We start from the raw sequence: 27,407 nt of genomic DNA, 5'->3' as shown, positions 1-27,407 counted from the left end.
TTTGTTTTGCGGAATGGAACATGTAAATTCGTCACTTCATTCCTCACGATCTGAGTAAGAGTCATTCTATCAAATTTTAAAATAAACTCACGATTCACCATCATCGTTTGTTTTCTTTGACCAGACGTACCAGGCACGGTGTTGTTTGCTGGGTACAACTCCCAAGATATAATATAAGGCACCGTTTCAGAGAAATCTGAACTCGGCTGGCTCTGGCTGCATTGCCAAACAAAGCTGTCACACACCATGAAGAGCGGCAGCTTCCTGTAGTGTAGTATTAGAACTACGGTGCCACAGGAACCTACGCATGCTGATGCCCGCATCCAAACGCTAGGCCTTCCTCGACGTCTTACTCTCGGAATTAAACAATTTGTCAATGAAGAACCCATCTGTTCGGGAGGCCGTAAACGATCGTGGATTATTTACTGCTAGCTGATTTGGTGTGAGAGAAAAACACGGTTCCCGGCTGAAAATTTACGATCGTTTACGAGCAAGCGAACAGGCTGAAGCATCTATCGTGCTTAAGCTCACTTAAGCAGCATTGCTGAATGATGAATTGATGACGCCACCTTTGAAAACCAAAGGTTGAAACACATGTAATACAGTAAGTTTTCAGCATCAGCATTTCTTTCTCAAGTGCTAAATGGACTCATTCGCATTTCTGGGCTCTCGTGATCTCCCAAGCTGGGACAGCTTCGTCACCCACAACACATCCATCGGCTCGCTTCCTGGTATTCGCAATAGCCACCACGAAGCTCTCATTCTGGAGAGTGTAGAGATACATTGCCCGTTCATCCTGATCATTTTATCATCACGAAATTTCAATCAGAACAGAGAGTAATGCGTTTCCATCATGCAACCGTACCCATGGTAATGGTGGAAGCTTGTTTGCCATGGCAAGTTCAAAAGACAATGTTTTGTTATGTGCTGCATATTTTTCCTAGGTCATACCTCGGGGAGCTCCAGATATTCATCAGGAGATATCTGAAGGAACTCGATAGCTGTTTGCCCAACACACCAAGCGAAGACCTCTGCACTGTCGTCTGCGATGGTCAAGTGCAGCTGAAAGCCATGCGCACATGCACTTTCGCAGGCACACTTACAAAATGAACACTGGTGTCCACCTGAATGTTCATTCACAACGCTGCCGCAAATGCTATGGAACAGTGACACCTTTAAACTGTCACAATCAATGCGATCTAACCGAACATGGGATATCTGAACATCAAGGCGTCAAACAAATAAAGGATGTTAGCATCAGAAAACAATTTGGTCACTCTTGAAGTCACAGTTGAAGAATGCAATGGAGTTCTGAACAGAAATAAACATAATCTGTGACTGTTTTTAGCCCTTTTAATATATTTTTAGTCTTTTCCGTATGGGGAGCATGTTAAAGGTGATCTGGTAGTCGTTTTCTAGAATGGTAATATGGTATCAATAGTTTTAGCAAAATGCCAATTCAACTAAACTTGAAAAGGTCTGGAAGCAACCTCACGGCAGTAATAGAGAAGACTTACATGTGTTCTGTTTGTCGAACGGGGAAGATCTGACAAGGGTGATAAATTATGCAGGCACGTTGAGTTCAGGAGTGCTGGCAGCAAGCTTAAGTTAACAAATTGAGACCCTTGCTCCTTTTCACGCCATGAGACTTCAAGGCTATTAACCATAAGATAGCCAGCAATCAGAATTTTGCCCACATAGTACCGTATAGACAGTAAATGTTAATATAAAGGAAAATGCTTCTTACATATTTGTTGAACTCAAGGCGCAAGTCAAACCGGAGATGTACACCATATGCCCAACTCCTACTCTACCCAATGACCTGCAGAGTAAGAGACATTTATATACTGTTATGGAATTCAGGTGCATGATGGACATAAACAGTTCAATTGGCATAGGAAGCAACAATATGTCAAAATAACAGATATGTGAAGAATGGTGGGCAGGAATGATGGAATCTGGAATAGCAAAGACAACATAGTGCTTATTATTGAGGTGAAAAGCCTCATACTTTACTGAAAGATCAAGAGCAACAGCCTGTCAGATGGATGTAGCAAAATATAGCATCAGCCATCAGATATCAAGTTATTAGCTGCTAGTTATTATTACAAAGACATGTCATCCTAAAGATATTAAAATTACTACAGATTTTTTGCTTTAGATATCAAATGCCAGAGCACTCAGCCCACACAACAGGTCCAGTGAGAAACGTTTGAATGTAATATGAATTTATGACCTCATAACATCAGTGCATGTGCCCAGGCAACAGAGGGGAATCACTTGTTTTGTTGTAAATCAAATTGTTTTTGTATCGTATGTAAAACTCTTAAACAAGCAATTTTTAGAAAGGCAAAGACTGGATAGCTTTTCTTTCAATCATTATACCATACTGATAACACAGACGCACAAGCAGTTTGATACTGTCAGTGCCCAAGTGTATTAAGTACAATGTGGTGACCAGCATCAGGAATCTAAGATCTCGCACTTAAACTCATCCAAACTGCTAATGCATGTCAACCTAACCATTGCCCAAAAAAAAAGGTTCTTGCACATAAAGCACATTCGGTTTAGCATGACAAACAGAAATAATGATACATTTGATTTATCAGTCAAACAAGCATGCGATTTCAGAGAAAGGAATGCATGGCCAAGAAAATAAATAGATAGGCTATCACTTAAGTACAAAAGGCGGTACCAGGGTCCAATAAAGATAAGCTTCATCAGAACAACTCCTGTTGTGTCTTCTAACTCCAAATAGAATGTAGTCCCTGATGTGCTTACTTTGCAAACACTAGTTATGATACCAAACAGACTGATTCCCACCATTTTATCATGAAGGTCACTTACATATGCCTAAAAAATAGGCATGTTATACAAAAACATGAAGAAAACATGATCGTTAGAAATTTGAGAAACAGAAAACAATGACAGAAAGCATGAAACATCAGGTGTTCCTCTCAAGAAGTATGTTTCTACTTATGAAGAGAATAAAAAGGGAAACAGCAATACTGATGGTAGGGTAATATCTGCATGTGCATGCTAAGGAACTTTTGGAACCAATGTTCTAAAAAGTGTAAGCAGTAAGCAAATGGACACCCACCGCTTAGTGATTAAGCAGAAAGTTGGTGGAATAAAAGCACAATATTTATTGAGAAGAACTACCCCGGACTGATCATATTATGAGACGTAATAGCTAATAAGAGATCAATGCTTTCAGTTTTTACACTGGCAAACTAAGCAGTATGTTTAGCTAAACATGATAGTATCACAAGCAGACCAATATAGATCAGTAGTAAATAGAGATTTAAGGATCAGCAGAATCAGTTGTTGAAGGCTAAAGTGGTAAGTATTCAGGTTCCAAACATCATCATGGTTGCAAAATCTATCTTCTGAGAAGACCCTAATGAATGAAGGTAAGTTACATACTCGAAATGGGTATTTGCTGAAATCAATTGAACCATGCAAATCACGTGGTAATGTTACTTGCGAAGCTACAGTTATCCAGTCGGAACACATGACAGACGAGGTCCTTGGCTCTTTACTTGAGTAGTAGGTGTAAAAGGCACCTAGCACACACGTTACATATTAGTAAAATGGAGTTCTGCAGAAAGAACTATGAAGATATCCCTACAAACCTGTTCCTCTTGTTGAGCAATTGGCACCATGTAAACCTGTGTTGCACTGCCATATTCAAGGCACAGTTCCTGAGACTCCTCATGATTATTGTCTATAAAATTTGCTATGAAAGGTCTGTCCAGTGCAAGCATGCTCCCTACACTGAAATAATATGTTTAGCTTATTGTAGTCTGAATAAATATTTGGTCCTTAGTTCTTATATAGAGTGGATCAGTGGAATGAACCTGAACAGATTTGCAAGTAAAGTCTGCTCTCCCCATAAAACTAACTTCATCTTTGCATCATCATTGTCTTCAAGAATGACCTGCATTCTTTCTGTACATCTAAATGGTTCCAACGACTCAATCTTTTCAATCCTGCAAAAGAGAAAAAAAAGATGAAGTGTTTTGAAACTCTGTGCGACAAAGTAGTAGACTAGTAAGTAGTAAACCCTCGATTCCCTCATGTTTATCAGCAAACCATACTACCATAGTGACCGTGTCTCCATATATTTTACCAGACAAATATTTAAAAGGGCGTACCCACTGCAGAGAACTCCCGCTCTGTTCGGGGTCTGGGGAAGGGTGTCAGTGGCAAGTCTTACCCTCGCCTGTGCAATGCGAGAAGACCGCGACTCGAACCCGGGACCTTCCGGTCACAGGCGGTAAGACTCTACCGCTTGAACCAGGCCCGCCCTTCAGCAGACAAATATTTAAAAAATCAAAAGAAAATGATTGTGTCCAGATTTTGTAAATCTGAGAGCACAGAAAATGAAGAAAGTAATTGCAAATTTTGTAGAAACTAAAACTAAAAATGTAGAAACTAAAACTAAAACTGAGAATAATAATTATGCTCGTAAGTATAACAACCCATAAATATCACTTTACCTGGCATAAAATGAGTATGGAACATTGTTTCTACTTTCCTCTAGAATCATAGAAGAGAATGAATAGGTGCAAAACTGTGCAGCAAGTATCAAGGCATCTTCATCTTGGTCCTGCACAAATAAAACGTGTGTGAGCTAAAAAACAAATTTTACTAAGCAGCAGTTTGCCCAATTTAATCTCTAATAGCTAAAGCTGAAATTATTTGACTAGAAGCACATACAGTATTTTTTTTCTAAGCCAAAAGAAACGAGTACAATATTGCAAGCCTGAATTCATGAAAGAAGCAAGGGTTTTACAATTTGCAGCAAGAAAAATAGACATAAAATGATTTTGACATTTTTATCAAAATATTTAAGTTCCTAGCCAATTGTTGTGGTATGAAAAGTCATTGTGACTTTGTGCCAACTGAATGTGCAACTTATACAAAGGAACTTTACCTAAAAAGTAATAAATTGCAAGTAAATTATGTGCTCTGAGCAGTGCTGCCTCATACACATAAATACAATGAACCATTACCTCATCCAATAATATCATCATGTATTCTGTTGGCAAAATACGAGCATGGCCAGATCCCTCCATTGCTGTACGAAGACAACATCCTGTGAGCATAACTTCTCGACCCTTCTTCAATATACCATTTTGTCCTATGCAGTCATAGTACCTGATACAAAATTTGTATAAGTATTCCAAATACCAAGAGTAATACAACAAAACGAAATAAAAAAGAATGCTCTATCGATGAACTGCACTCCAAAAGATAAATTACTGACAATGCTAAGTTACTGACTGAGCATGGGGAGGGGGCGCGATAGCGCGCACTATTTGGGGTGATGGATCAATAATCTAACTTTTGTAAATCAGAAAGATCTGTGTTATCCTACAACTAGAAAATTTACATATTATACACATTTCAGGGCGATGAATGATTCAGAGTGTTCAAAGTTCAACAATAATTTCTAATAACCATAGTTAGCATTGCAGAATTCCTTGCATACATAGGTTTCCATCCAAATTTGCTGATGAATTCTTTACTGGCATACATCAGTTAAACAAATATAAACTAAGCAATATGTAGTCAGCTCTACCTTCGGTGTAAATATAGGTCGATTGTGGATGCACTCCACATGTCTCCCAAGGTAAGCATGTATATGTTTGTACCTAGAGAAGAAAGACACATGACTAAGGATGCTGTGGAGAAATGCAAGTTGATAGTCATGTATCAAAAAGTGAGCTAAAATTGTAAGCAGGTTTGACCATTAGTTCTATTTTTTGAAGGATACCATTAATTCTATTTGATGTATTGCTGCACCAATGAGTAGAAATTCGGAAATTACGCATGGCAGTCATATGGTTTTAACAGAGAGAACCCTACGATGCTGCATCACTCAACTAACCAGGAAAGTTACTAACAACTATAGCTTCTTATTCATAGCATAGAAGTATGGTGTAAGTGAACAAGCATACCAGGAAGGACAAACACGTCAATGACAACAGCTTCAAGGACACTGTTGGGAGAAAGGAAGTTTTTCTCATGGATAGAATCGATTGTAACAGTATTTGGAAGCCGCCTCCTCTTATTCTTCGTGTTCATAAGTTTGGCCAGCTCGACCTTCCTCTTCGAGGTCAGGGATTTTCGCTGTTCTGTCCAAGACTAACAAGAGAAGCTAAGATTTAATCCTACTGTCGGCTGTACAAAAAAAAAGATATGGTAATAAGCAAAAAAAAAAAAAAAGGTTCAAATTGCCTTTGTTGTACAAATTTTTGTAGAGACTAGATTAGGCTATTAGCTTAAAACTCCTTCGTGGCATTGACATTTGCTTCAAATTCGAGCCGAGTACAAAGCATAAACAAAGGCCCGCATCAGCTTACGGAAATGTAAGAATATTGAGACGTGTAGCATGGACTCGGTAGAAACAAAAATCAACCCAATTACTACCACGCAGCGAGTCGAATCAACCTAACCTGGAAGAGGTCGGAGAGAAGGATGGCGGCGGTGACGCCGCTGGAGTAGGCGCAGCAGGACTTGAGCAGCTGCGCCACCGCCCACCCCCAGGGCGGCCGCGCCGGCGCCGGCCCGTCCCCCGGAGACTCGTAGCCGTCGCCGTCGCCGGCGGACGAGGAGAGCATGGAGATGGCATAGTCGACGAACTCCAGGAATGCGCCCCCGTCGGCGGAGGCCGCGGCGGCGGCGGGATCCATGGACCCCTAGCTCAGGAGGAGCGAGGGCGGGAAACGGGAAGGGAGGGTCCAAGAGAAGAGACGGGAGAGCGCCACCGGCCACCGCGTCTTGAGCGGGAATGGTTTTCGCTTCGCGCGCGATGGCCGCCTACGCCTGGTCTTGAAGTGATCTTTCTCTGTCTTGGGTGTATTTTTTTTTCTAACCTGGTCTTGGGTGTTGGGCTTCACCCACTAGAAAACCTATTCCAGATGAAATCGACAAGTTTCCCCCGACAAACCAGCTTTGGAAACCAGCCTGGGCCGGTTTGAATAGCACACGGCTACTCTTTTTGGAGAAACCGGCCTGGGCCAGTTTTGCCTGCTGCCTCCAAACCAGGCCGGTCTTTTGACAAACTTGTGTGTTTGGCCCAGATTTGATCCTTTTGTTGTCTTTGATTTTCTAGTCCCATCTTCAACTCTCCCGATCATATTTTGGTTGTTAACATATGCCCTCGTATTTTTGAACGAAGCATACGTGAATTTAAAAACACATGACAACGATAGCAACGATGTTGATATCATCGGTTGTTTTTGTCTAAGGGCTATGCCATGCTGTTCTCTTCAATCGGACTTTCATTAAACCAATTATAAGAGATGTTGTCTTGATGGCCTCTGTAGGAGCAGCAACTCCTTTATTTTATATAAGCATATAAGCTTGCTTCAAAGGTGACCAAGCTTCTTTTTTATGAATCAACCCTTTGTTTGGTATACTTGTTCAAAAATGGGTAAAAATTTGATTGTAACTGCACCTCCTTGTTAGAATTCATGACTCAATTTGTCTTCCAAATTCCAATCTCCATATATCTTAATTTGTAGGTGCGTGGTGTCTCTGATCCACCTTAATTAGATTGATTTGAGAGATCGGCCTTACTGTTTTTTTTTTCTGTTTACTGCTCTGGACAGCAACAATGACATCTTATTTGTTTCTCACTAGAGTTTTAGCTTGCCCCCAGGCTCTGAAGATTTTATAGTGATTTTAACATTCACTAGAGTTTTAGCTTGCCCCCCCAGGCTCTGAAGATTTTATAGTGATTTTAACATTCTCCCGGACATCTACAGATCTTTCGAGCACAAAATTTTGCGTGGCCTTGTCATTTCTTCTCACAAGAGGAGGCAAAAGGATTTGTTACGTGCTAGAACATTTTCCATGCTTCTGAGGGTGAACAGTTACAAGAGGGGAACATGCATAGGGAAAATTTCTACAAGAACAACAACAACAGGCACCTAACAGGAAGGCACGAACTAGCATTTCTCTAGTACCGTCAACATCCTACTGCTACTTCCATGGTTGAGCTGCTAGTACCTTCACCGGCCTCGTTTGCTGCATCGTGGCCCTGGCTGCGGATCTTCTCTGGATACTTGGCAAAGGCAGCGGTAAGGGCCGACCTTACATCAGAACCTTTCTTCTTCTTTGCCGCATCTGGCTTTTCTACCGCATCTTGCAAACTGTCATCTGTAGATGAAGGTTGACCTTTTGCTTTCTCTCGGTCTGGGGGTATCCGGTACGACAAGGTTTGGGCGGGCAGAAACCCGTTTGAATGGCTCATGGAAGGTATCAGAGTCGTTTTACCTAAAACAATACACACACATGTTAAACAGTGAAACAGGGTTCGGTAGAAGAAAAAAAACTCAAAATAGGGAGTTTGCAGTTTCTGTCAAAGGGATAACCAATGTGTGCACGTTGCAGTACCTTACGCTGACCAATTCCTGGGCATCGAGCCAGCTCCTCCATAGAAGCATTCATGATTTGTGAGAGTGACTGCAAATACATGGAGAACAACCATATTTATAAGATGCATATTTATTTGCTGGATTTCTTGTGTTAATGCTACTGCCATATTGAAGTGCCACAACAGAATATATTGTCAGACAAGTGTGCTTATGGAGGAAGTTTTAAGGCTTATTTTGTATGGAAGTAAAAAAAAAAACTTTTAAAATGTATCAAGGACAAAGCCAAATGGACTGAAATCTGTAACTCTACAGTAGGTTCCCTGAAATGGTGAAGAGATCATAAGAACTGCTGGACAGTTCACTAGCTTAACCAAGAACCATCAATGCAAAGGGTAGCTACACTGACTATAAAAAAGACATGGTATACACTCCTCATGAAATCAACATAGAGAATGCTCCAATCAAAACATGATGTGTGTGAAACAGATAGAATAGCTAGCTTTACCTGTTATTCATATACCAGTGAAGTTTTCCTATATGATCTCAAAAATGGATATTCAGACTGCCTTCAGTATTTCACTACCAGTAGTCTCCACATGAACATTTACCATCCTTAAAATGGTGAAAGCGTTGAATATCTCTCATGATTATTTCCCGTCCTGTCACTAGAGATATTAACTTGGTCGCATTATGACAGTCATTACAAACTCGAAGGTTCTTCTTTATCTGAATTGTCGTGCCAGAGGCTGTTCGAATGAGCCCATATGCAATGGCAAGCTTCTCACTATGGGTGTTAAGTAGCTGTGCCTTGACATCATCTTCCACATCATGTATCGAATTAGTGTCTGGCACATATCCCACAGCTTTGATCTCTTCAATGAGCTTAGCCAGCCTTGCATATATTTCCTTTGTGTGCTGGTGATTTGTGCTTCCGGAGTAGAAGGTATGGACCTCATTTTTGAGCTGGATAATACTCCATCCAGGAGTCTTTTGGAGTCCTTTCTTCTCCATAGCAGTCCTCACCCTCGCGACGTCCTTCCACATTGAAGCGTTTGCATAAATGTTTGCCAAGAGGACATGATACACCCCCTCCTCTGGGTCCAGCTCAAAGATTCTCTGTGCTGATTCTTCAGCCAATTCAACATTCTTGTGCAACTTGCAAGCACCTAACATTGCACCGTAAACACTAATGCCAGGTTCTATAGGCATGTTTTGGATGAAAGACCAAGCTTCATCTAACTTCCCAGCTCGTCCAAGAAGATCCACCAAGGTACCATAGTGCTCCATTCCAGGTTCAAGCCCATAGTCCTTCATGCTAGCAAAATATTTCCGCCCTTCATCAACCAAACCAGCATGACTGCAAGCTGCAAGGACCGAGAGGAATGTTGTCTCGTTGGGCAAACTGCCAGTGCCCTTCATCTCTTCAAATAGCTCGACTGCAACCTGGCCAAAACCATGCGAACCATAACCATGGATCATCGCATTCCAGGTGATAACATGCCTGTCCCTTGTGGAATCAAAGAGCCTTCTAGCTATGGAGACACGCCCACATTTGGAGTACATGTCGACAAGGGCCGTCAGGACATAGATATCCTGGTCTAATTGGTGCCTGATAGAATACCCATGGATCCATCTTGCCTGCAGTGGGTCAGAAATGTCCGCGACTGCAGGAATCACGCTGACTAAGGTGAACGAATCTGGTTTCACATTTTCCAACTGCATCCTAGCGAAAAGCCTCTCCGCATCCTCGGAGCATCCATTCTGCGTGAAGCCGAGGATCATCGCATTCCACGAGATCCATGTCTTTTTTATGCCCAGCTCATTGAACGCCTGGACAGCGAGGTCTGCCCGCTTGCACTTGGAGTACGTGGTGATAAGCGCGTTCATCACCGACACATTGGACTTCAAGCCAACCCTCACAAGTAGCTCATGGACACGCCTCGCCTCGTCAAGAGATCCAAGCTCCCCACACGCTTGCAATGCTGCCAACACAGCCACATCCGTCACATCCACACCCTCTTGGACCATCCTCCAGAACAAAGCCAGAGCCTCCGTGGCGTTCCCGTTCTCAGCATACCCATCAATCATGGCGTTCCAAGACACGGAGTTCCTGACCGGCATCCAATCGAAGACCGCCCTCGCCGCCTCGACCGCACCGCACTTGCAGTAGGCGTCAAGAACCGCCGTGGAGACATTGACGAGCTCATCGAGCCCCGCACGGAGCGCGAACGCGTGGACCTCTCGGCAAGCGCGGAGCGCCCGGGCGTCAGCGCAGGCCGGCAGCACGGACACGAGCGTGACGGGAGTCGGGCCGCTCCCCGCCCTCCTCCCCCTGCATCCGGACGACCGCCTCCATCGCGGGCGCGGGGAGCCCGTTCCGCGCGTACCCGGCCACGAGCGCATTCCAGGCGACCCGGTCCCTGGCGGGCATGCGGTCGAACACCCTCCGCGCGTCCGCGGGGCGGCGGCACTTGAAGTACATGTTGGCAAGGGCCGTGGCAGCGAAGGGACTCGGAGGTGAGCCCCCGCGCGGTCAGCTGCGCGTGGACGGCGCGGCCCGTGGCGAGGTCGGCGCGCGCCGCGCAGAGCTTGAGGAGCGCGGTGAAGGTGCGGAGGACGGGGCGCGCGGCCGCGTGGGCGGCGGAGGAGGATGACATGGAGGCGAAGGCGGCGATAGCGCCCGGCAGGTCGGAGCATGCTGCCGCCGCCCTGAGGCGCGCGTGGGGGTCGGCGGCATGCGAGGGAGGAGACGGAGACGGGAGGGACGGTGGCGCAGCAGCACAGCATCGGAATCGGATTGGGGAGCTCATCGACATGCCGGCCGGCTCGCCGAGGCCCGTACTTTGTGTCGTCTGCATCAGCCCATTTTCTGGGCTCAGCTGATCAGGGATTTGCGGCCCAACTGGGATATATTAGCTTGAATGTATGTGTCCTTTTTCTTTTTCTTTCTTTCTTTTTTGCGTTGGGAAGCCTGCAACTGCAGAGGCTTACTGGATTCAATTATGATGTTTTTCTGCTTTTTTCACATGATCTCACTAGCATACTTGCAGGTTACTAGATTCGATGATTGGTGATCATGTATGTACTTGTCATGCAATATCTCATGTTTAGGCGATAAAGGAGGTCATGTTCTTCTTATGTTGGGAGAATATCTGGTGGCTTTGTACTAATGAATGTGGGCAGGACAGAGCAAATATGATCTTTCTTTTTGTTGGAGCACACATCTAATGTTTTTTGGGTGCCTTGAACATGTTGATGTAGCTCTAGTTACCAGAATATTGTGTGTGTTTGAAGTAATTGAAATTCTTGGTTGTGCTGTAGTATTTGGTCATGTTCAGGGCCTAATCCTTTGGTTGATATGAAATGGCATATTCCGTGTGGTGAGAACTAAAGGGCTTATGCGCAATCCCATTTTGATAATTGAAGGGCTCACTGCGCAACATTTTTTTCATATTGGTCGTTCAGCTAAACGATGAAGCTATCCAGCAAAGGAGGAGGTGATCAAGCAAAAAGATGATAAGGTAAGTAAGACAAAAATAATTCCAAAGAATGTGCACGCTACACAGGACCTGAGGGCCGAGTCACCAGCTCGTGACAAGAATATGGCATGGATAGTGGTGTTCTGCCTACTAGCCAATATTCTAGAGAAGGTTTACATTTAATTGTTCTGGTGCACAACATTGGGTGATCATCGCTCTCCAACACCATGTATATGCTTGTGGGGTTCCTTTTTGTGCAAAATGTTCTGCATGTTAATATATATGTATATTTTCCCAACATCTTATGCTCTAGTTGTTCTACATTTTTAGCTTAACTGGAATGCAGCTTGTCCAAAATACTACCATTCAAAGATTGTTCAGAATAACTCAACTTTGTGTGCATATGTGATTTCTATCATTCATGCGCTACACTATACTCTGTTTCCCTGACCGGACACATCTAGTTTGCTTCACAGAAATCTACCAAAAAAAAAAAACATAATGGCATCCCCTTCTGTATCTTGCTACTCATGTAACTTATCTGCAGTGTTTCTACACATACACCGCCCACCCCGTGATTACCTCAAAGAAAATGATACATAAATGCTTCCTTCATTCATACGACCGGTGATCGATTTCTTCAACACTTAGGCCCCTTTGGTATGGCTCCTAGGCGAAGCCAGTCAAAAAAAAAAAAAAAAAACTAGGCGAAGAGAGCTGAAAATTGTGGCTTCTCCAGCGAAGAGAACTGGAAGCTGTGGCTTCTCCGGCAAAAATGAATGGCTCCAAAAAAAAAGCTTCACCCAAAAAATGAACTAGGTGAAGAGCTGGAAACTGTGGACTAGAGCTGGAAATTGTGACTTCTCCGGCTCCGTTTCTTTTCCTGGGCACGTGGAAAACCATGATTGGTTGGACTGTGATGTGTGTGAGTGGATCAAAAGGCAGTGATTAAAAAAAAGGAATTATCCGGTAGAACAATTGGACATTTCATGAATAAAATAGAAGAGAGAATTCTGCAGTTTTTTCACTGGCAAAAGCTCACACCAGCTGTTTGCTTTCAAGCCTTGAAGTCTAATAACGTATAGAAACGTCTGGACTTTTCTGAACCCATATGTTTCTTGTAAAAACTTTCCCGAATGGGAGATTGATCAATGATCATCACATCACACTGATCCTAATTCATGCTTGAATACCAACTCTGAAGCATGCATAAACAATTTTGATCATGACAGCCTGAAGTACAGTAACCGGGTCGCTGTCAAACGTCAGGGGCTGTGGTTAAAACGTGCTGACAATTGTCACGTACAAAACGAACTAGCTGTAGCTGTAAGCAAGAGAACGAACCGATCAGAATTAGGATCAGTAACCTTCCCTCACGCTCTAGAGTCTAGACATATATCTCCAAAACCGAAGAGTATCTGCATTTTATCCGACATAATTCAAGAGGGGAAAACTGGCAATTCAGCAACTTGTCAATTTTATGTGCAAAAATGGGAAACAAAAAAGGAAACTGGTGCCGGAGGTTGTGCGCTTTTCACAACCGGTTGACCATGTCAGCTGACTCTGGATATGGCTGCCCATAGGAGCTGAACACCAGTGGATGAACTAGCTCACTGTCAATAATCTAGGGCACATCTGATGGAGAGGGGTTGTCCTTGCGGAGCACCTTTCAATAATAGGTCATGGTTTATAAATAAGACGATGACAGTAATGTCATCATGAAAATGCCTGCGAACTTTCTTATCGATCTTTGTAAGGTCCGAGTAACGCATCTCACGCTTCCGCGCTGCTTCTTGTAGAGCAGCTTTTATGAGTCTTCTTGCACTTCCCTGAGTAAGAAAAAAAGCAGCAATCATAGTAAATGCAACTCTTGTTTTTGAAAGTAACAAAAGTAATTCAATGTATTTGTAAGGACATTGTACTATTTAACCAACAGCCAAGAAAACCAAAGCAATACATGCATCAGTGGCAGATAAACTAACTTAACTTGAGCACGTTAGACTAGCTGCAGTAACTTAATGTGTCAAATTGGAGACTGATGCGATATCTTACATGCTATTTCAGTGTACAAAGCAATAACATGTCCAGCCATGGCAGCTAAGTGAGTCGTCAAGAGGCAGCAGACCAAACAAATACACAAAACTAATAAGACGGGACAAAGTAACTAGGTGGACGTCAGTCATGGTAGTGCATCCCAGGTACTTACAAAAAAACTCAGAACCGATATTCCTTTCATGCAAGTAGTACATTTATTACGCTTAATCATAGGTCTAATAACCATGTACACAGTTTGCGTCATTTGACAATAAATACCATGACCACAATCTTCCTTGCAGCATTACTGGAGGGCAGGACACCGTTGACACATAGCACATACTCTCGCTAAGCAGGTCACAAACTCGTCTAGGCTGGAGGTGTGGCATGTAGCCCCAGCTTGTGTAAGCCATCTGCTGCTTGTTGAGGCTTCGGTCCCTTAATCTTAATGAAAGGCATGTTTACCTCAAAAAAAAAAGACACCATTGATACAGCAAACTTTTTCCCATAACTGATACCTAATAAATGACCCTAAATGCGAAGCAACAAAGGTTGTAACAGCTTGCTGGATCACAACAGGAGCAGAACTGTGGGATCCCGATACAGGTTGCATGCCAGCCACACATCCAGAATGAATTCATTGCTAGTATTGTAGCAACCTGCGCTGGCCATAGTGGACTACCAATTTCATACTGATACTGGCAAAATGGTAAGGCCTGGATTTTAATGCAACCAAGTTGTATTCACTCTGGATGTGTTTGCCTGGATTTTATCACAGTCATGAGCTTTAAAGTGAATGCAATCTATGAGAACTAGAGACCGTCACATTCCAAATTGATCACACTGACTGATAATTCTAGTCCACAATTCCATGGGTAGAATAATAGGTTCACCATGTGTTTAGCAACTTCCCTAGTTCTGATGATTCTTAAACTTTTTGTATAGTGAAAGTATTGCTAGTTGCTACCATTGCAAAACAAAAACTCCATAGAGATATTGCAGAATTTGGTGTTAATATATAGTTGTGATCTTAAGTGTTCTGGCCATGAACATTTTGCAAACTGTTTGTATTTGTTTTAAGGTTGCTATATGAAATGACTGGATACCGGATTGATCAAGAAAATCACATAAGTAATTTGAGTAGTTATGGAACTTAAAAGAAAAGGAATCTTACAGCATGTTGATGGTTGTGAACAATCTCAACAGCTTCCTGATTGCTCAGGTGTTCCCACAAACCATCTGACGCGAATATGATGAAACAGTCATTTGGTTCAAGATTGCGGGAGATGATAGATGGATCAGCACTCAATAATGGCTTGCTGAATGATTCAGAAAGCCTGAACTTGGGTTTGATCCGCTCTGTGTTATACTTTGCATGTTTCAGGTATACATCACCGATTGATCTAGACACCTGCACTGCCACCACATAATCATAAGCACCAGACATACTAGGTCTCTGATTCATGAATGAATATACTATACAGGGGACTCAGGTAAGACCGACCTGTATGAGGCCCCTCACTCTCCAGACCCCATGCTTGAGTGCAACAATCTGAGCATCATCTGGGTGCTGCGCCTTGAGCTCCTGCCTGACAGCCTCCTGATTGGCATTGTGCTCACTGCATAATTGCTCTGCAGTAATCTGCCCGGCGCGGCCCACCTTCTTCCCGAGAACAGGCCCGGGAGTCGCCGAGGTTGGCGACGAAAAGGGTCCTGTTGTGCACGACGCCGACGAGGCAGCACGTCCCGGCCGTGGCGATGTCCGGCTGGGCCTCCCAGAGGCTTGACACGAGCGCGAGGAAGCCTTCCTCCGTGGCCAGGAACGCCTCCCTGATGGCGTCCGCGGTGACGCCCCGAGGGCCGGAGAACGCCTCTGCGCGCAGATCAATCAAGCGTCAGCTGCCTGCCTATTATACAGTTTCACTCTCACCGCGCCGGCCGCGGGACGGGGTTGCATTCGGGCGTGGATTACCTCGGAGGTTGGGGACGAGGTGGTCGCAGGCGAAGCGGGCGGCGTCGGGGCCGCCGTGTCCGTCGAAGACGCCGACGACGGTGCCGAGGGGCGGGGCGGAGTCGAGGCGGCACTGGTCCTCGAGCACCTGGTTGGCCTGGGCGACGGCGACGGAGACGTCGCCGGCGTGGCAGCGCGCGAGGTCGCGCCACCAGAGCAGGCCGTCGCGGCCCTCAGAGTCGTCCGCGGAGGAGGAGGAGGAGGAGGCCGCGGCGGCGTGGGCGCCGGGGGCCGGCGAGGTGGGCCAGACCCCGCCGCACGCCGAGAGGAGCCTGAGGAGCGGGCCCAGCATGCTCCCGCCACATCGCCGACCGGGGCGTCCCCGAGGCGGCGCGGGGAGGACGAGCGGGCGCGGGCGCGGGCGCGGGCGGCGGCTGCGGAGGCGGGGCAGTTTCGGTGGTGTGGTGTGGTGTGGTGTGGGGAGGGGCGAGTGGGGCGAGGGTCGCATCGGCCGCGTACCGGCGTACGAGAAGAATGGGAGGGGAACGGAACGGCCGAGCCGGACGACCGGATGTGGGGGCAGCGGGCAGGGCGAGCCGTGTCGGGTTCGGTGCGACGCGGTGCGCGCCTGCCTCCTCGCTCGCGTCGCGCTCGGTGGGGTGGGGACGTGAGGTGAACCTTTTTTCGTTAAAAAACAAATTTTATAATCGTTTTCTTTTTGTGCGTGCTTTAAAGTAAGCAGCCGCCGGCCGGCGGGCGGGCGAGGCGTGTCGTGCGGCCAGCGTGATGTGCCGCTCCAACTCTTGCATTGCTCGCATCGCATACGGGTGTGCCCGCACATGATTTCTCAAAGACTTCGATCCGGCAAGAATAATAGTTTGTGTACGTCAAGATAATATATATATATACACACACCCCTCCGGACATTTTCATATACTTTTGTATCAAGTGGCCATCACGGATTATTCGGTAGTACATCATACTTACACAAGCTAGTATTCTAGAAAGACGTCTTCCATGATTCTCTACTCATATTTGTTACCTCTAAAGTCTCAACAGCCCAACGCATTATCGTTCACGCTTTCTTTAACTTGTTCGCCCAACGATAAGGGATTTACATTTTCGCTCTTTGTATGCATAGATTTATTTTTTCTCTTTAAAGATTAATACAAAATATTGGAACTTGTCCGATGCTGAATTCTAGTCTTATTGACAGGGATAGAGTTTATCGTGGAAAATGCCTTCTAACAATAAGATTGGCTCTCTAAAGTGCGCATATGATATAGAAAAGTTGTTGGATGATAAAAGATACAGAGAACATCTTTTCACTCAGATGGCTTTCTCCTCTTTTTGTGGTTTTAAAATGCTAGCATAACTGTGACCTATCATGTCACTATGAATTTGATGTAGCAAGGACATAATTAAATCTGAGCACTTGTCGAAAAAAGACTAAGAAAATCCTAACCTAGATAAAAAAAATTTGGTTATAAACCAAGCACGACTCATCCAATAATTTGAGCTTGACTGTATTTTCAGATTTTACTTTTGTAGAATATACGTACGCAATGCTCAGGACAAAGTACACAAATGCACATTGTTTAGATCTAAAGAAATAAATATTGACATATATACAAAACAGTAAAATTATAGTTAAACACATTGAAAAATGTAAACTTTCCAAGGTCCTGAACTTCTCTCTCTCTCTCTTTGATAGGGGTCCTTAACTTTTCAAGGTCTCTAAACTTTGAAAAATGTAAACGTCCGTAACTGTTTTTGATCCCCGTAATAACCACAGTGTTCTCTCGCGTCTCACCCCTATAATAAGGCCCTAATGGTACACGAATCTTAAGGCACGAATGGAGGAATAGAAGTAAGCGCACGGCCATCGCGCCAGCCGCACCCCGCACAGGCGCGCCGCGCACACTCGTCTCATCGGAGAAAAGGAGATCCGGACTAGGGTTTTAGACGGCGATGGGTGCGGCGGGCGACGAGAAGGCGGCTGCGGCTGTGGGGGCCGGTGCCGCCGGCGCCGAGGGCGAGGGGGCGGTGGACTCCAAGGACCTTCAGCAGCAGAGCAAGGCGCTCGACAAGCTCACCGATCACGTCGAGGACCGGCAGCTCGATTCATCCCGTGTCCAATCCGTACGTTTAATCCCCCCTCCCCGCCCCCACCGATTCCTTCTCTCTGCTTCCTCTCTAGTGCTCTAGTGAGGAATAGCTGGACGATGTTACCCTTTTTGGATCCATCACACATAGGTGGTTTTAGATTTTGTGCAGTATACCTGCTTTGCGGAGATGCCATGCTTCACCTAAAGTTCTGCCTGTAAATTTACCTGAATCCTGATATAGCTAGCTCATGTGTAATTTTGCTTGCATGAATCCTGGTTCATCAACTAAACATATACTGCGTTTAGTAGAAATAACAAAACGTTTTGTTCTGTGCAAAATCTTGTATCAGTACTACTGCCATTGCACTTAAGAATTGACCGGTGACCGCTACGGAAGTCTAACTGCCATTGCGCATATGAAGCAACTGCCATCACAAGTAGGAAGTCTAACTGCTATTGCACTTATGAATCGACTGCCATCACAAATGGGAAGTCTAACTGCTATTTACATTGCTACAAATGGAAGCAAGCACATGGACATCTCATAATTTCCGAATGTCGATTGTACCAGGACCCATGATATTTCTAGCAGGTTCTGTTTGCACGTCAATCTGTTCTAACCTTCTTTTAAGTTTCCTTCCAAAATATACCAGTAACGCCATGTCGTGGTCGAGTTATGTACTTATTTCTAGCTTAACCACAAAAGATGTCTGTAGGATTTCTTACAGATATGAATATAGTTTGCAACATGATTGTCAACTGCTATCTATTATTAAACTCAGTTTTCTAGCACCCTATAGAATTTTTGCTGTCACTCCATGTACAAATATATTTCTTTTGTGTCTACTAAATTTATCTAGATTGTCCGAGTAAAGTAACACCAGTTTTTCGTCATTAAAATACTTTTACTGCAGATTCGTAGTTTCTTACCAACAACTGCGCGAGAAATTAGTAGTAAAAAGAAAGCCCACATGTGGACCTTATTATGTCCAAAATGATATACATTTAGAGTATGCACTTGAGGGAAAGCATTGGATCAACAATAAGTGGCATTCGATTGTATTTGCTTGGATAACATTTCTATTCACCTTTGATTCTTATCTGCTCATTGCAATGATCTTGAACGTTATTTTATAGTTTTATGAATACTAAAGTCGTAGATAAAAGTAGAAGTCAATTGCAGAGTTATAGAGAAACTGTTGTGTTTGATTCAGCTATGCTTTTAAATTGGTGTAACTCTTTTTTACATGCTTTGTTTACTGCTGCAGGCCATGGCGGCACTTGCTTCATCCAAAGAGGCTGACTGGAATGCAATGAGGCTGAGGTTAGCACATAACATGTCCACAACTATTAGCTCCTTGCGATCCTTCCTCTACGGTAGCTTCGGTAGGGCAGCACTTTTTGCAGCACAGTATGAAAATAAAGCTTCCAGGATCTTGATTGAGTTGGATGATCAGAAAGTAGCATGCAAATTGGAAGAAAATCTAATTGGAATATAGCGTTCTTGATTCTGTAATTTTAGCCTAACCTTTTCCTTTTGGTGGTCGGTGCATTTCAGTATACTATATTGCTATAATGCTATTTGACTATTTGATGTTTCAATTTCTGTGCACTCTGTGATTATTCTGTAGTTCTTGTAACATATTATTTTATTGGGTGATATGAACTCTCCATCTGAAATGTACACAATAAGCAGATATAGTCCATCTCTTCCATTGCTGACATATTGTTTTTTTTTTCCGGAAAAGTGCCATGTAACAGTTTTATCACATTCACTGCATTTACTCTTTCATCAGGGAGAAAGAACTAGCTGCTGTCAAGATCAACCCTACCGATGTTGAAATTATTGCTAATGAGCTTGAGGTACTCATCCAAAACCTTGACTGACAAATAATGTTTATTTTTTAAAAAGCTGTTCTCAAGTGTATCTGAATATGCAGCTGGACAAGAAGATTGCAGAGAGAACCCTCCGAGAGCACAAAGGTGATGCTGTAGCTGCAGTTCGATTCTTGCTGCACTAGTTTGGAGACTTAGTTGCCAGCATTATATGGTTTCCTTCAATTCAGGACAACATGTGATGATGTGAAGCAGTAGTACTTTTCTGTGCCTGTGTTGGTAGTTTGCTATGTCAAAAATGAAATGATCATACTTGGCATTGACCAAGAGCCTTTCTTGCCATGATGTTTGCGAACTATTTTCTGTTCTGCTGTAAAAGCCTCTGGTTTTAACCAGAAAATCCTCTACCTTCATTTGCATTTTGTATTTTCGGAGATAGCTGCAAACATTAGAAACAGAAAATGTGTATGAAACAAATGAGAACCTCCGATACAAACAACAGTTTTCTCGAATGGATTTTCCCAAGACGTGAGGTCTCTGAAGGTTTTAGAAAATGGGGATCACTCTATTTATTAGTCATATCTAGGTGAAGTGTCTTCAAAGGTAAGAAACATGGCAAATTGTCTGTGCTTGATTGCTTCTGCATCATCCGACCTGCGGGCTCGTACTGTACAGCCTGTTTGCTTGTTGCAGTGGCAATCCTTCATCAAGGAGCTGCAGCCTGCGTTAAGGGTCCGGTCCGTTTGGGACTTGGGGCTCTCCGTGTCTCTAGCTCCTATATAGTACAGTAATATGAGAAGCCAGAGCCAGTGGGGAAAAAAAAAATGGCTTCACCAGCTCCACATTGTTTTTGGGGGCGAACAATGCTCCATCGGGGAGCTGCAACTTGCTGGATTGAGACTTGAGAGGACTTTGAAGCTCTAGCTTCACGCTACAATAACCTGAGGAGCTGGGGGAGGGCTTTCTTTCGTTCTGTTCGGCTGGCTGGAAAAACGGCTGATGCTGATGCTGATTTGTTGCGAGAGAAAAACACTGTTATTTTGCTGAAACGGTATGGCTGATAAGTTCAAGCGAACAAGCTCCATGTTGCAGTAATCTGAGGAGCTAAAACCAATGGAGAAAGAAAAGATGGTTTCCTTGACTCTAATCTATGTTGTTTTTTAGGAGAAAGAAAAACCGTTTTATGAGTAGTGCAACTACAATATCGACCTATAGTATCACATTAGCCGGAGCCAGGGCTATAGAAAGCCTCCTCAAATGGGCTCTAAATTTATGGAGATAATTCCTTATTTGACACTAGACAAATGACCCATTCCTTTTTTGGCCCTAAAAAAAATTATGTTCCTTATTTGACATCGAGTTCATCTTTCATTCCTTATACGACACTCCGTTCGATTTTTCATCCAGGAACCGTTAACCGACATGCGAAAAGACTATTTTGCCCCTATGGGCCCCACCACCCTTCTCCCATGCCGGAGCATGTTCTTCATGTCTATGTCCAACGAACCGCCCTTGGTCACCGCGGCCACCTTACTGTGGGCGAGCTCCTTCACCTTGGCCTGCCGATGATAGAGAAATACGGAAATACGATCTGCTCTGCTCTCTCTCTCTATCTGCTACAGCTGCTGCAACTTTTTTGAACTATACTGCAGCTGCAAATAAAAAACTTGTCCCCAAAATATAAAATACCAAGAAAAAATTGGACGACCTCCCTCCACTTTCTCCCCCGATAAGCAAGGACTAGCATTAGCAAGCAGCCAAGCACGGCTCCTCTCCCTGGCCGCCTCGCGCTACTGCTGCTACTATCGTCGCCATAGCCGTCGCAGAGCACCACCACACCTCCAGCCTCGCTTGTGTTCTAAATCCCTACAGAGTACCGTCCAAGTCCAATCACGCAGGTCGGCCCGCCGTCCATCAGCTCGGCCACCACCCTCTCCACATCGTCCCTCCCGACCTGCACCACCAGCGGGTCCCCGGGATTCAGGAGCATCACGTGCGTGGCCGGGACCTTCACGCCGGCGCGGACGCCGACGCTGAGCATGTCCACGACCAGCGCCTCGTTCAGGAACTGGTCGGCGAACTGTGGCCAGGTCAGCAGCGGCACGCCGTTGGAGATGGCCTCGAGCGTTGAGTTCCACCCACAGTGCGTCAAGAAGCCACCGACGGCGGGGTGCGACAGGATGGTCATCTGTGGCGCCCACCCACGGATGACGAGGCCGTAGTCCTTGACGCGGGCCTCGAACTCCGTTTCCAGTCCGGCAGTCTCTTTAGTCGACCAGATGAACGGCCGGCGCGACGCCTCTAGGCCGGCGGCGAGCTCGGCGACCTGTGTTGGGAACAGGCGGGCGATGCTGCCGAAGTTTGACATAGAGCACAGACGCCGCCGGCCGCGCGTCGAGCCAGGACACGATGTGCTCGGCGTCCATCGCCGCGCGGTTGCCTCTACCCGCCATCGTGGCCGCGTCGGTGTCGGTGAGGCAGAGCGGCCCGACAGCCCATACCTTCCGGCCGAGCGCCGCCGCGTAGCCCTCGACGAACGCGCCCTCCAAGGCCGAGCACGTGTTGACGAGCAGGCCGTCAGCAGTAGCCTCGGCTTCCAGCGTCTCTCGCCGGAAACTCTCCATCCCTGGCCACTAGAAGAACCCGAGCGAAGTCGCCCTGTTGACAACCGCGCACACCGGGAAGTCCCGCACCTCGAACGGCTCCAAGTCGAACGACAGGAGGGAGGAGAGGAGGGAGAAGGGTGGTGGGGCCCATGGGGTAAAATCGTCTTTTCGCATAGCAGTTAACGGTTCGTGGATGAAAAATCGAACGGAGTGTTGTATAAGGAATGGAAGATGAACTCGGTGTCAAATAGGGAACGAAAATTTTTTGAGGGTCAAAAAAAGGAACAAGTCATTTGTCTGGTGTCAAATAAGGAATTCTCTCAAATTTATGTGTAGTTAGTTTGAATTTTGAAACAGAGAGAGGCATAAGTGTTGATGCTCTTTCTTTCTGGAAGCACAAAATGGAACTACAGAAGTATGCATATACTACCTCTATCTCCGAAAGGACGTAGTTGTGGCTTTTTTTTACAAAATCAATTTATCTCAACTTTAATTAAATATGTATAAAGAGTAATATTATTTTGAGCAGCAAACATTAATACTATTTATTTAAAACTTAGTGATATTTTAGGAAGTTTGATTTGTCTAAATCCAGAATTGCATCTTTTTGGGGGAGAGGTGGCATTTGCACGTACAATGCACAGAGCTTCCAAGCATGCGGGCCATCTGCACAGAAAAGGACGAAGAGCGATCACTCGATAGGGGCGAGGCACCGGCGCGCATGGTGACAAGTGGCACTCACGTCTCGGAACTCCGAAACACGTCGCCCTTGCCACGCGGCGCGACCTCATTGGCCAGCCGCTGTTCCCGTGAGTTACTATTGGGCAGCCGTTGCGGGCCACGCAACGCAAGCACACGTGTGCACTGCGAGCCTCGTCATCTCGCGGCCCCAGCCGTCAGACACAAGGATGGACCTCACCGGCCGCCCCCACTCCTTATTAAGCGCGGTGCGTTTCGCGCTCGCTATCCACCAGGAGAGTTTCCGGGGCACGAGAAGAATCAGCGGAAGGTTCTAGCAGGTTCCACTCGAAGTGGTGGGCGTTCGCTCGCCGTCCACAGTGATGGCGGTCCTCGAGAGGTCGTCGTCCCCCGCCGCGGCCGCCGCCGTCGCGGCCCTGATCGCGCTCGCGTCCGTCGCCGACGTCGCCGGCGAGGTCTTCTTCCAGGAGAAGTTTGACGGTAAACACCTGGATCTCACCCGTCTCTTCGTGGTCTCTGGATCTCCTGTCCTCCCGAGTGGCGGATCTAGCAAAAATAGGTTAGGCGTTCCGGTGCTAGATCTGAGACAATGTGCTTGCATTGCTGTTCGTTGGTTCGTGGAGCGATGCCGGTGCGGCTGCTGCTGTTTTTTGTGGTCTCGTTTGTTCTAGAGCGCGTTCGCGTCCGTGGCTGACCAGCGCGCGCGCCGCGCCGCGAGGGATCTCTAGCCCAACACGCCGCTGGATGTTTTCTCTCGTGATCTCACGGTCTAGGAGTGTGTTTCATTTCGTCTGTATTCTACTTTTTTTTTGCGAAAGTCTGTATTCTACACTGATTCAACCTGTTCCAGTGGTAATCGTGTGGGTGTTTTTAATTAGTTTGCAATAATTTCGGGTAACTCGATAGGTTTTGTTGGGCCCAAGGTTTGGAGTATGAGTTCAATTTTTTGCCGTTGTGTGCCTCCCATGTTTGCCATCTGTTGTTTGTGAGATGGCTTCGTCATTACCCGGAGAATCTATCTATCGTCTGAATTGTGCAAACTGACGGAAACAGATGGATGGGAGGATCGATGGGTCAAGTCCGACTGGAAGAAGGACGACAACACGGCAGGCGAGTGGAACCACACGTCCGGCAAATGGAACGGAGATGCCGACGACAAAGGTGAGGAGCGACATCTGTAGGGTCACTGACCGTGATGGTCTCTGTTCTGTTCGATCGGCATGTTGCTTAAGTGACATCCATTTCTGTTTGTGGGTACAGGAATCCAGACCTCTGAAGACTACAGGTTCTACGCCATTTCAGCGCAGTACCCCGAGTTCAGCAACAAGGACAAGACCCTACTGCTGCAGTTCTCGGTGAAGCACGAGCAGAAGCTCGACTGTGGCGGTGGCTATGTGAAATTGCTTGGGTCTGATGTTGATCAGAAGAAGTTTGGTGGCGACACCCCATACAGGTAAAGATCGGTCTCCATCGATCTCCTTGCGTATTCAAGGTATAACATCTCTGACTGGTTGATTGAACAAACTGTATCTGTAATTTTCACTTTCAGCATCATGTTTGGGCCGGATATCTGTGGGTATGCCACCAAGAAGGTCCATTCTATCCTTACTAAGAACGGCAAGAACCATTTGATCAAGAAGGAGGTGCCATGCGAGACAGACCAGCTGACACATGTTTACACCCTGATCATCCGGCCTGATGCCACATACAGCATTCTCATTGATAACGATGAGAAGCAATCTGGCAGCATCTATGATGATTGGGATATTCTTCCTCCAAAGAAGATCAAAGACCCTGAAGCCAAGAAGGTGATGTTTAGACAATTCTTCCTGCCTTTGCTAAATACTGTAAAATCTTGGTTGAACTCTTTTCACAGAGGAGCTTAATGTAGAATGTAATGGTTGCAGCCAGAAGACTGGGATGATAAGGAATACATTCCTGATCCTGAGGACAAGAAGCCAGAGGTATATACTTTACTAAGCTTGGCATAGTAGTTTGGGTCATATTCTGTCCACTATGTTCTGTAACTCAGAAAGTATCATTTACTTGTATGACAATATGAGCCTATATTGTAGTATTATAAGCAGCCTTTTACGAATGATCTTTATCACTGTTGGTATCTGACTTCGATTGTTCTTTGCAGGGTTATGATGATATTCCCAAGGAAATTCCTGACCCCGATGCAAAGAAGGTGCATATTTTGCTTATTACATATTATTTTTTATGGCACTTATTCCATAGTATATACATCTTCTGTGATCTGATCTTAAGCAGGTCCTTGATTTCACATTCTTCAATACCTGTTGCAGCCAGAGGATTGGGATGATGAGGAAGATGGTGAATGGACAGCCCCAACCATTCCTAACCCAGAGTACAAAGGACCATGGAAACAAAAGGTATGAACATGACTAAGTGGCTTAATTATGCTAGACAAAGCTGAAGTGCACCACGACACAGCTGCTGACATGAGCTGGTCCTTATGTTCTTCAGAAAATCAAGAATCCTGATTACAAGGGCAAGTGGAAGGCCCCTTTGATTGACAACCCAGGTATATTTACATTTCAATTTTGAGAAGAGTCCATTTCACCTTTTATGCTTATTTTAGGAGTTCATATGCATTTGTTTATTGATGCATGCAGAATTCAAGGATGATCCTTACATCTACGCTTTTGACAGTTTGAAGCACATTGGCATTGAGCTGTGGCAGGTTATTGATTTACTCCATGAACATATTGACTTTCTTAGTTATCTTGTTTGATGCCCCCACTAATTTTCATTCTCTATATCATACTAGGTTAAATCAGGAACTTTGTTCGACAACATTCTGATAACAGACGACCCTGAGTACGCCAAGAAGTTTGCAGATGAGACCTGGGGCAAGCACAAAGATGTATGCCAACTTGTCTATATAGGGTTACTGTTTTGTACTACACATTCCTAATTGCACACAACTAAAGTAGTGATCTATTTCAGGCCGAGAAGGCTGCCTTTGACGAGGCTGAGAAAAAGAGGCTTGAGGAGGTAATGCAGAATTACTCACTATCTTTTGTGCAATGCCATCCCTGTTCTTTTTTAGAGACTGTATTAACTTGCAATGTTCCTCTTTACCAGGAATCTGCAAGCGCGAAGGACGACGATGACGACCTAGATGTAGATGTAAGCTTTGGGTTGATTTGTTTGTACTTAAGTTTCTGCCTATATACTGTGCCAATCTTTTGTTAACGCCAAGTGGCAATTTCTTATGCTTGACAGGAGGACGAAGATGATGCCGACGATGACAAGGCTGATAATACTGCTACCGGTGTGGCCAAGGTCTCTGCTGACGCTGAAGGCAAGGTCGCTTCCGATGCGAAGCCGGCCGAGGACAGCAAAGATGCTCCTGCTGAGGAGAAGAAACATGTGCGTTAACGTCGTCCCTATACCCTTATCAAAAAGAAAAAACGTCGTCCCTATACCAACTAGTCGTCCCTATATATTTTGTTTTCCACTTCTAACGTTCCTTGCTGTTTTATGCTTGCGCAGGATGAGCTCTAGAGCGTGCGGATGAAAAGCACCAGAGTTGACTTGTCGTCAAATCTTGTGTTCCGGTTTCAGTTTCAGTCGGAGATGTTGATGATAGAGTTACCATCCCAACAGAAGAAGGCCGCGAGTATTCCATCACTGAATAACACTACTGAAAAGGAACAGATGCGGCAATGGCCATTTCCCATTGTAGTGTCTATCCCCCCTGATACCATTGGCAATGGGCATTTCCCATTGTCGTGTCTATCCCCCTGATACGAGTGGTAGTCAGACATCGTGAAATCAAGTTTTCGTCAGTTTTGCATAGTACATGCTTTGCTCGTCGCTTTAGTTATTCGTATTCCGTGGGCGAAAAAATGGCCACCGTTTTCTTATTGGGTTACCTACGTATCGTTCCGGCGATTTGTTTGGTCCCGTTGGTTCAATTCTTGCTGGCCAGTGACAAAAACATGCCTGGCCTAAACGGCGGACGGCGCCGGACGTGACAAGTGACATGCACCGGTTTGTATTGGTTGCACCGGTTTGTATTGGTTGGTAGCGTCGTTTTGTCCGGAGAAAATTATTTGTATGGCGTGAAACTCAGTTATTCATTGTATGGCCCTGAAAATTTTGAAATTTCTTGTATGGCCCCGTGTTCCATTTTCAATGCCCCCATATGACACTACCATCCATTTTGTTAGATTTCTTAGTTAAAAAGTGGGTCCCTCTTGTCATATTGTGTTGTAGGAGACATAAATACCCCTAGCCTCCTCTCCCTTCTAAATGACCGAGCAAGTTTTGTA

At 45.2% G+C, this 27,407-nt stretch overlaps 3 protein-coding genes and 3 pseudogenes across 3 annotated transcripts; 2 read left to right on the top strand and 4 right to left on the bottom strand.

Moving 5' to 3' along the window:
* Nucleotides 1–569: 569 nt before the first annotated feature.
* LOC136497480 (uncharacterized) lies at nt 570–6,802 on the bottom strand (annotated as a pseudogene).
* A 1,272-nt stretch (nt 6,803–8,074) lies between these two features.
* On the bottom strand, nt 8,075–11,177 carry LOC136497398 (pentatricopeptide repeat-containing protein At1g11290, chloroplastic-like). The gene is given in 6 exon segments (XM_066493222.1): nt 8,075–8,289; nt 8,410–8,478; nt 8,896–10,691; nt 10,693–10,893; nt 10,895–11,156; nt 11,158–11,177. Coding segments are annotated over 4 exon segments (2,205 nt in total). The 3' UTR covers nt 8,075–8,289; nt 8,410–8,478; nt 8,896–8,969.
* A 2,027-nt stretch (nt 11,178–13,204) lies between these two features.
* On the bottom strand, nt 13,205–16,378 carry LOC136497558 (probable protein phosphatase 2C 36; annotated as a pseudogene).
* A 1,359-nt stretch (nt 16,379–17,737) lies between these two features.
* Nucleotides 17,738–20,310, top strand: LOC136480769 (uncharacterized). Its single transcript, XM_066478229.1, has 4 exons — nt 17,738–17,996; nt 19,231–19,286; nt 19,759–19,825; nt 19,903–20,310. The coding sequence occupies exons 1-4, from the start codon at nt 17,826–17,828 to the stop codon at nt 19,981–19,983; spliced, it is 375 nt and encodes a 124-aa protein (XP_066334326.1). The 5' UTR covers nt 17,738–17,825; the 3' UTR covers nt 19,984–20,310.
* A 921-nt stretch (nt 20,311–21,231) lies between these two features.
* Nucleotides 21,232–22,578, bottom strand: LOC136455385 (UDP-glycosyltransferase 73C4-like; annotated as a pseudogene).
* Nucleotides 22,579–23,363: 785 nt separating this feature from the next.
* On the top strand, nt 23,364–26,934 carry LOC136480759 (calreticulin-like). The gene is made up of 14 exons (XM_066478220.1): nt 23,364–23,583; nt 24,157–24,264; nt 24,364–24,556; nt 24,653–24,911; nt 25,011–25,067; nt 25,247–25,294; nt 25,413–25,499; nt 25,594–25,651; nt 25,743–25,810; nt 25,898–25,993; nt 26,077–26,124; nt 26,215–26,259; nt 26,356–26,502; nt 26,626–26,934. The coding sequence occupies exons 1-14, from the start codon at nt 23,466–23,468 to the stop codon at nt 26,635–26,637; spliced, it is 1,344 nt and encodes a 447-aa protein (XP_066334317.1). The 5' UTR covers nt 23,364–23,465; the 3' UTR covers nt 26,638–26,934.
* The last annotated feature ends 473 nt before the right edge of the window (nt 26,935–27,407 follow it).

The sequence above is a fragment of the Miscanthus floridulus genome, chromosome 1, assembly GCF_019320115.1.
Source record: "Miscanthus floridulus cultivar M001 chromosome 1, ASM1932011v1, whole genome shotgun sequence".
Taxonomy (NCBI): domain Eukaryota; kingdom Viridiplantae; phylum Streptophyta; class Magnoliopsida; order Poales; family Poaceae; genus Miscanthus; species Miscanthus floridulus.
Note: the sequence above shows the minus strand (reverse complement) of the source record. Positions and strands in the feature narration are given on the sequence as shown.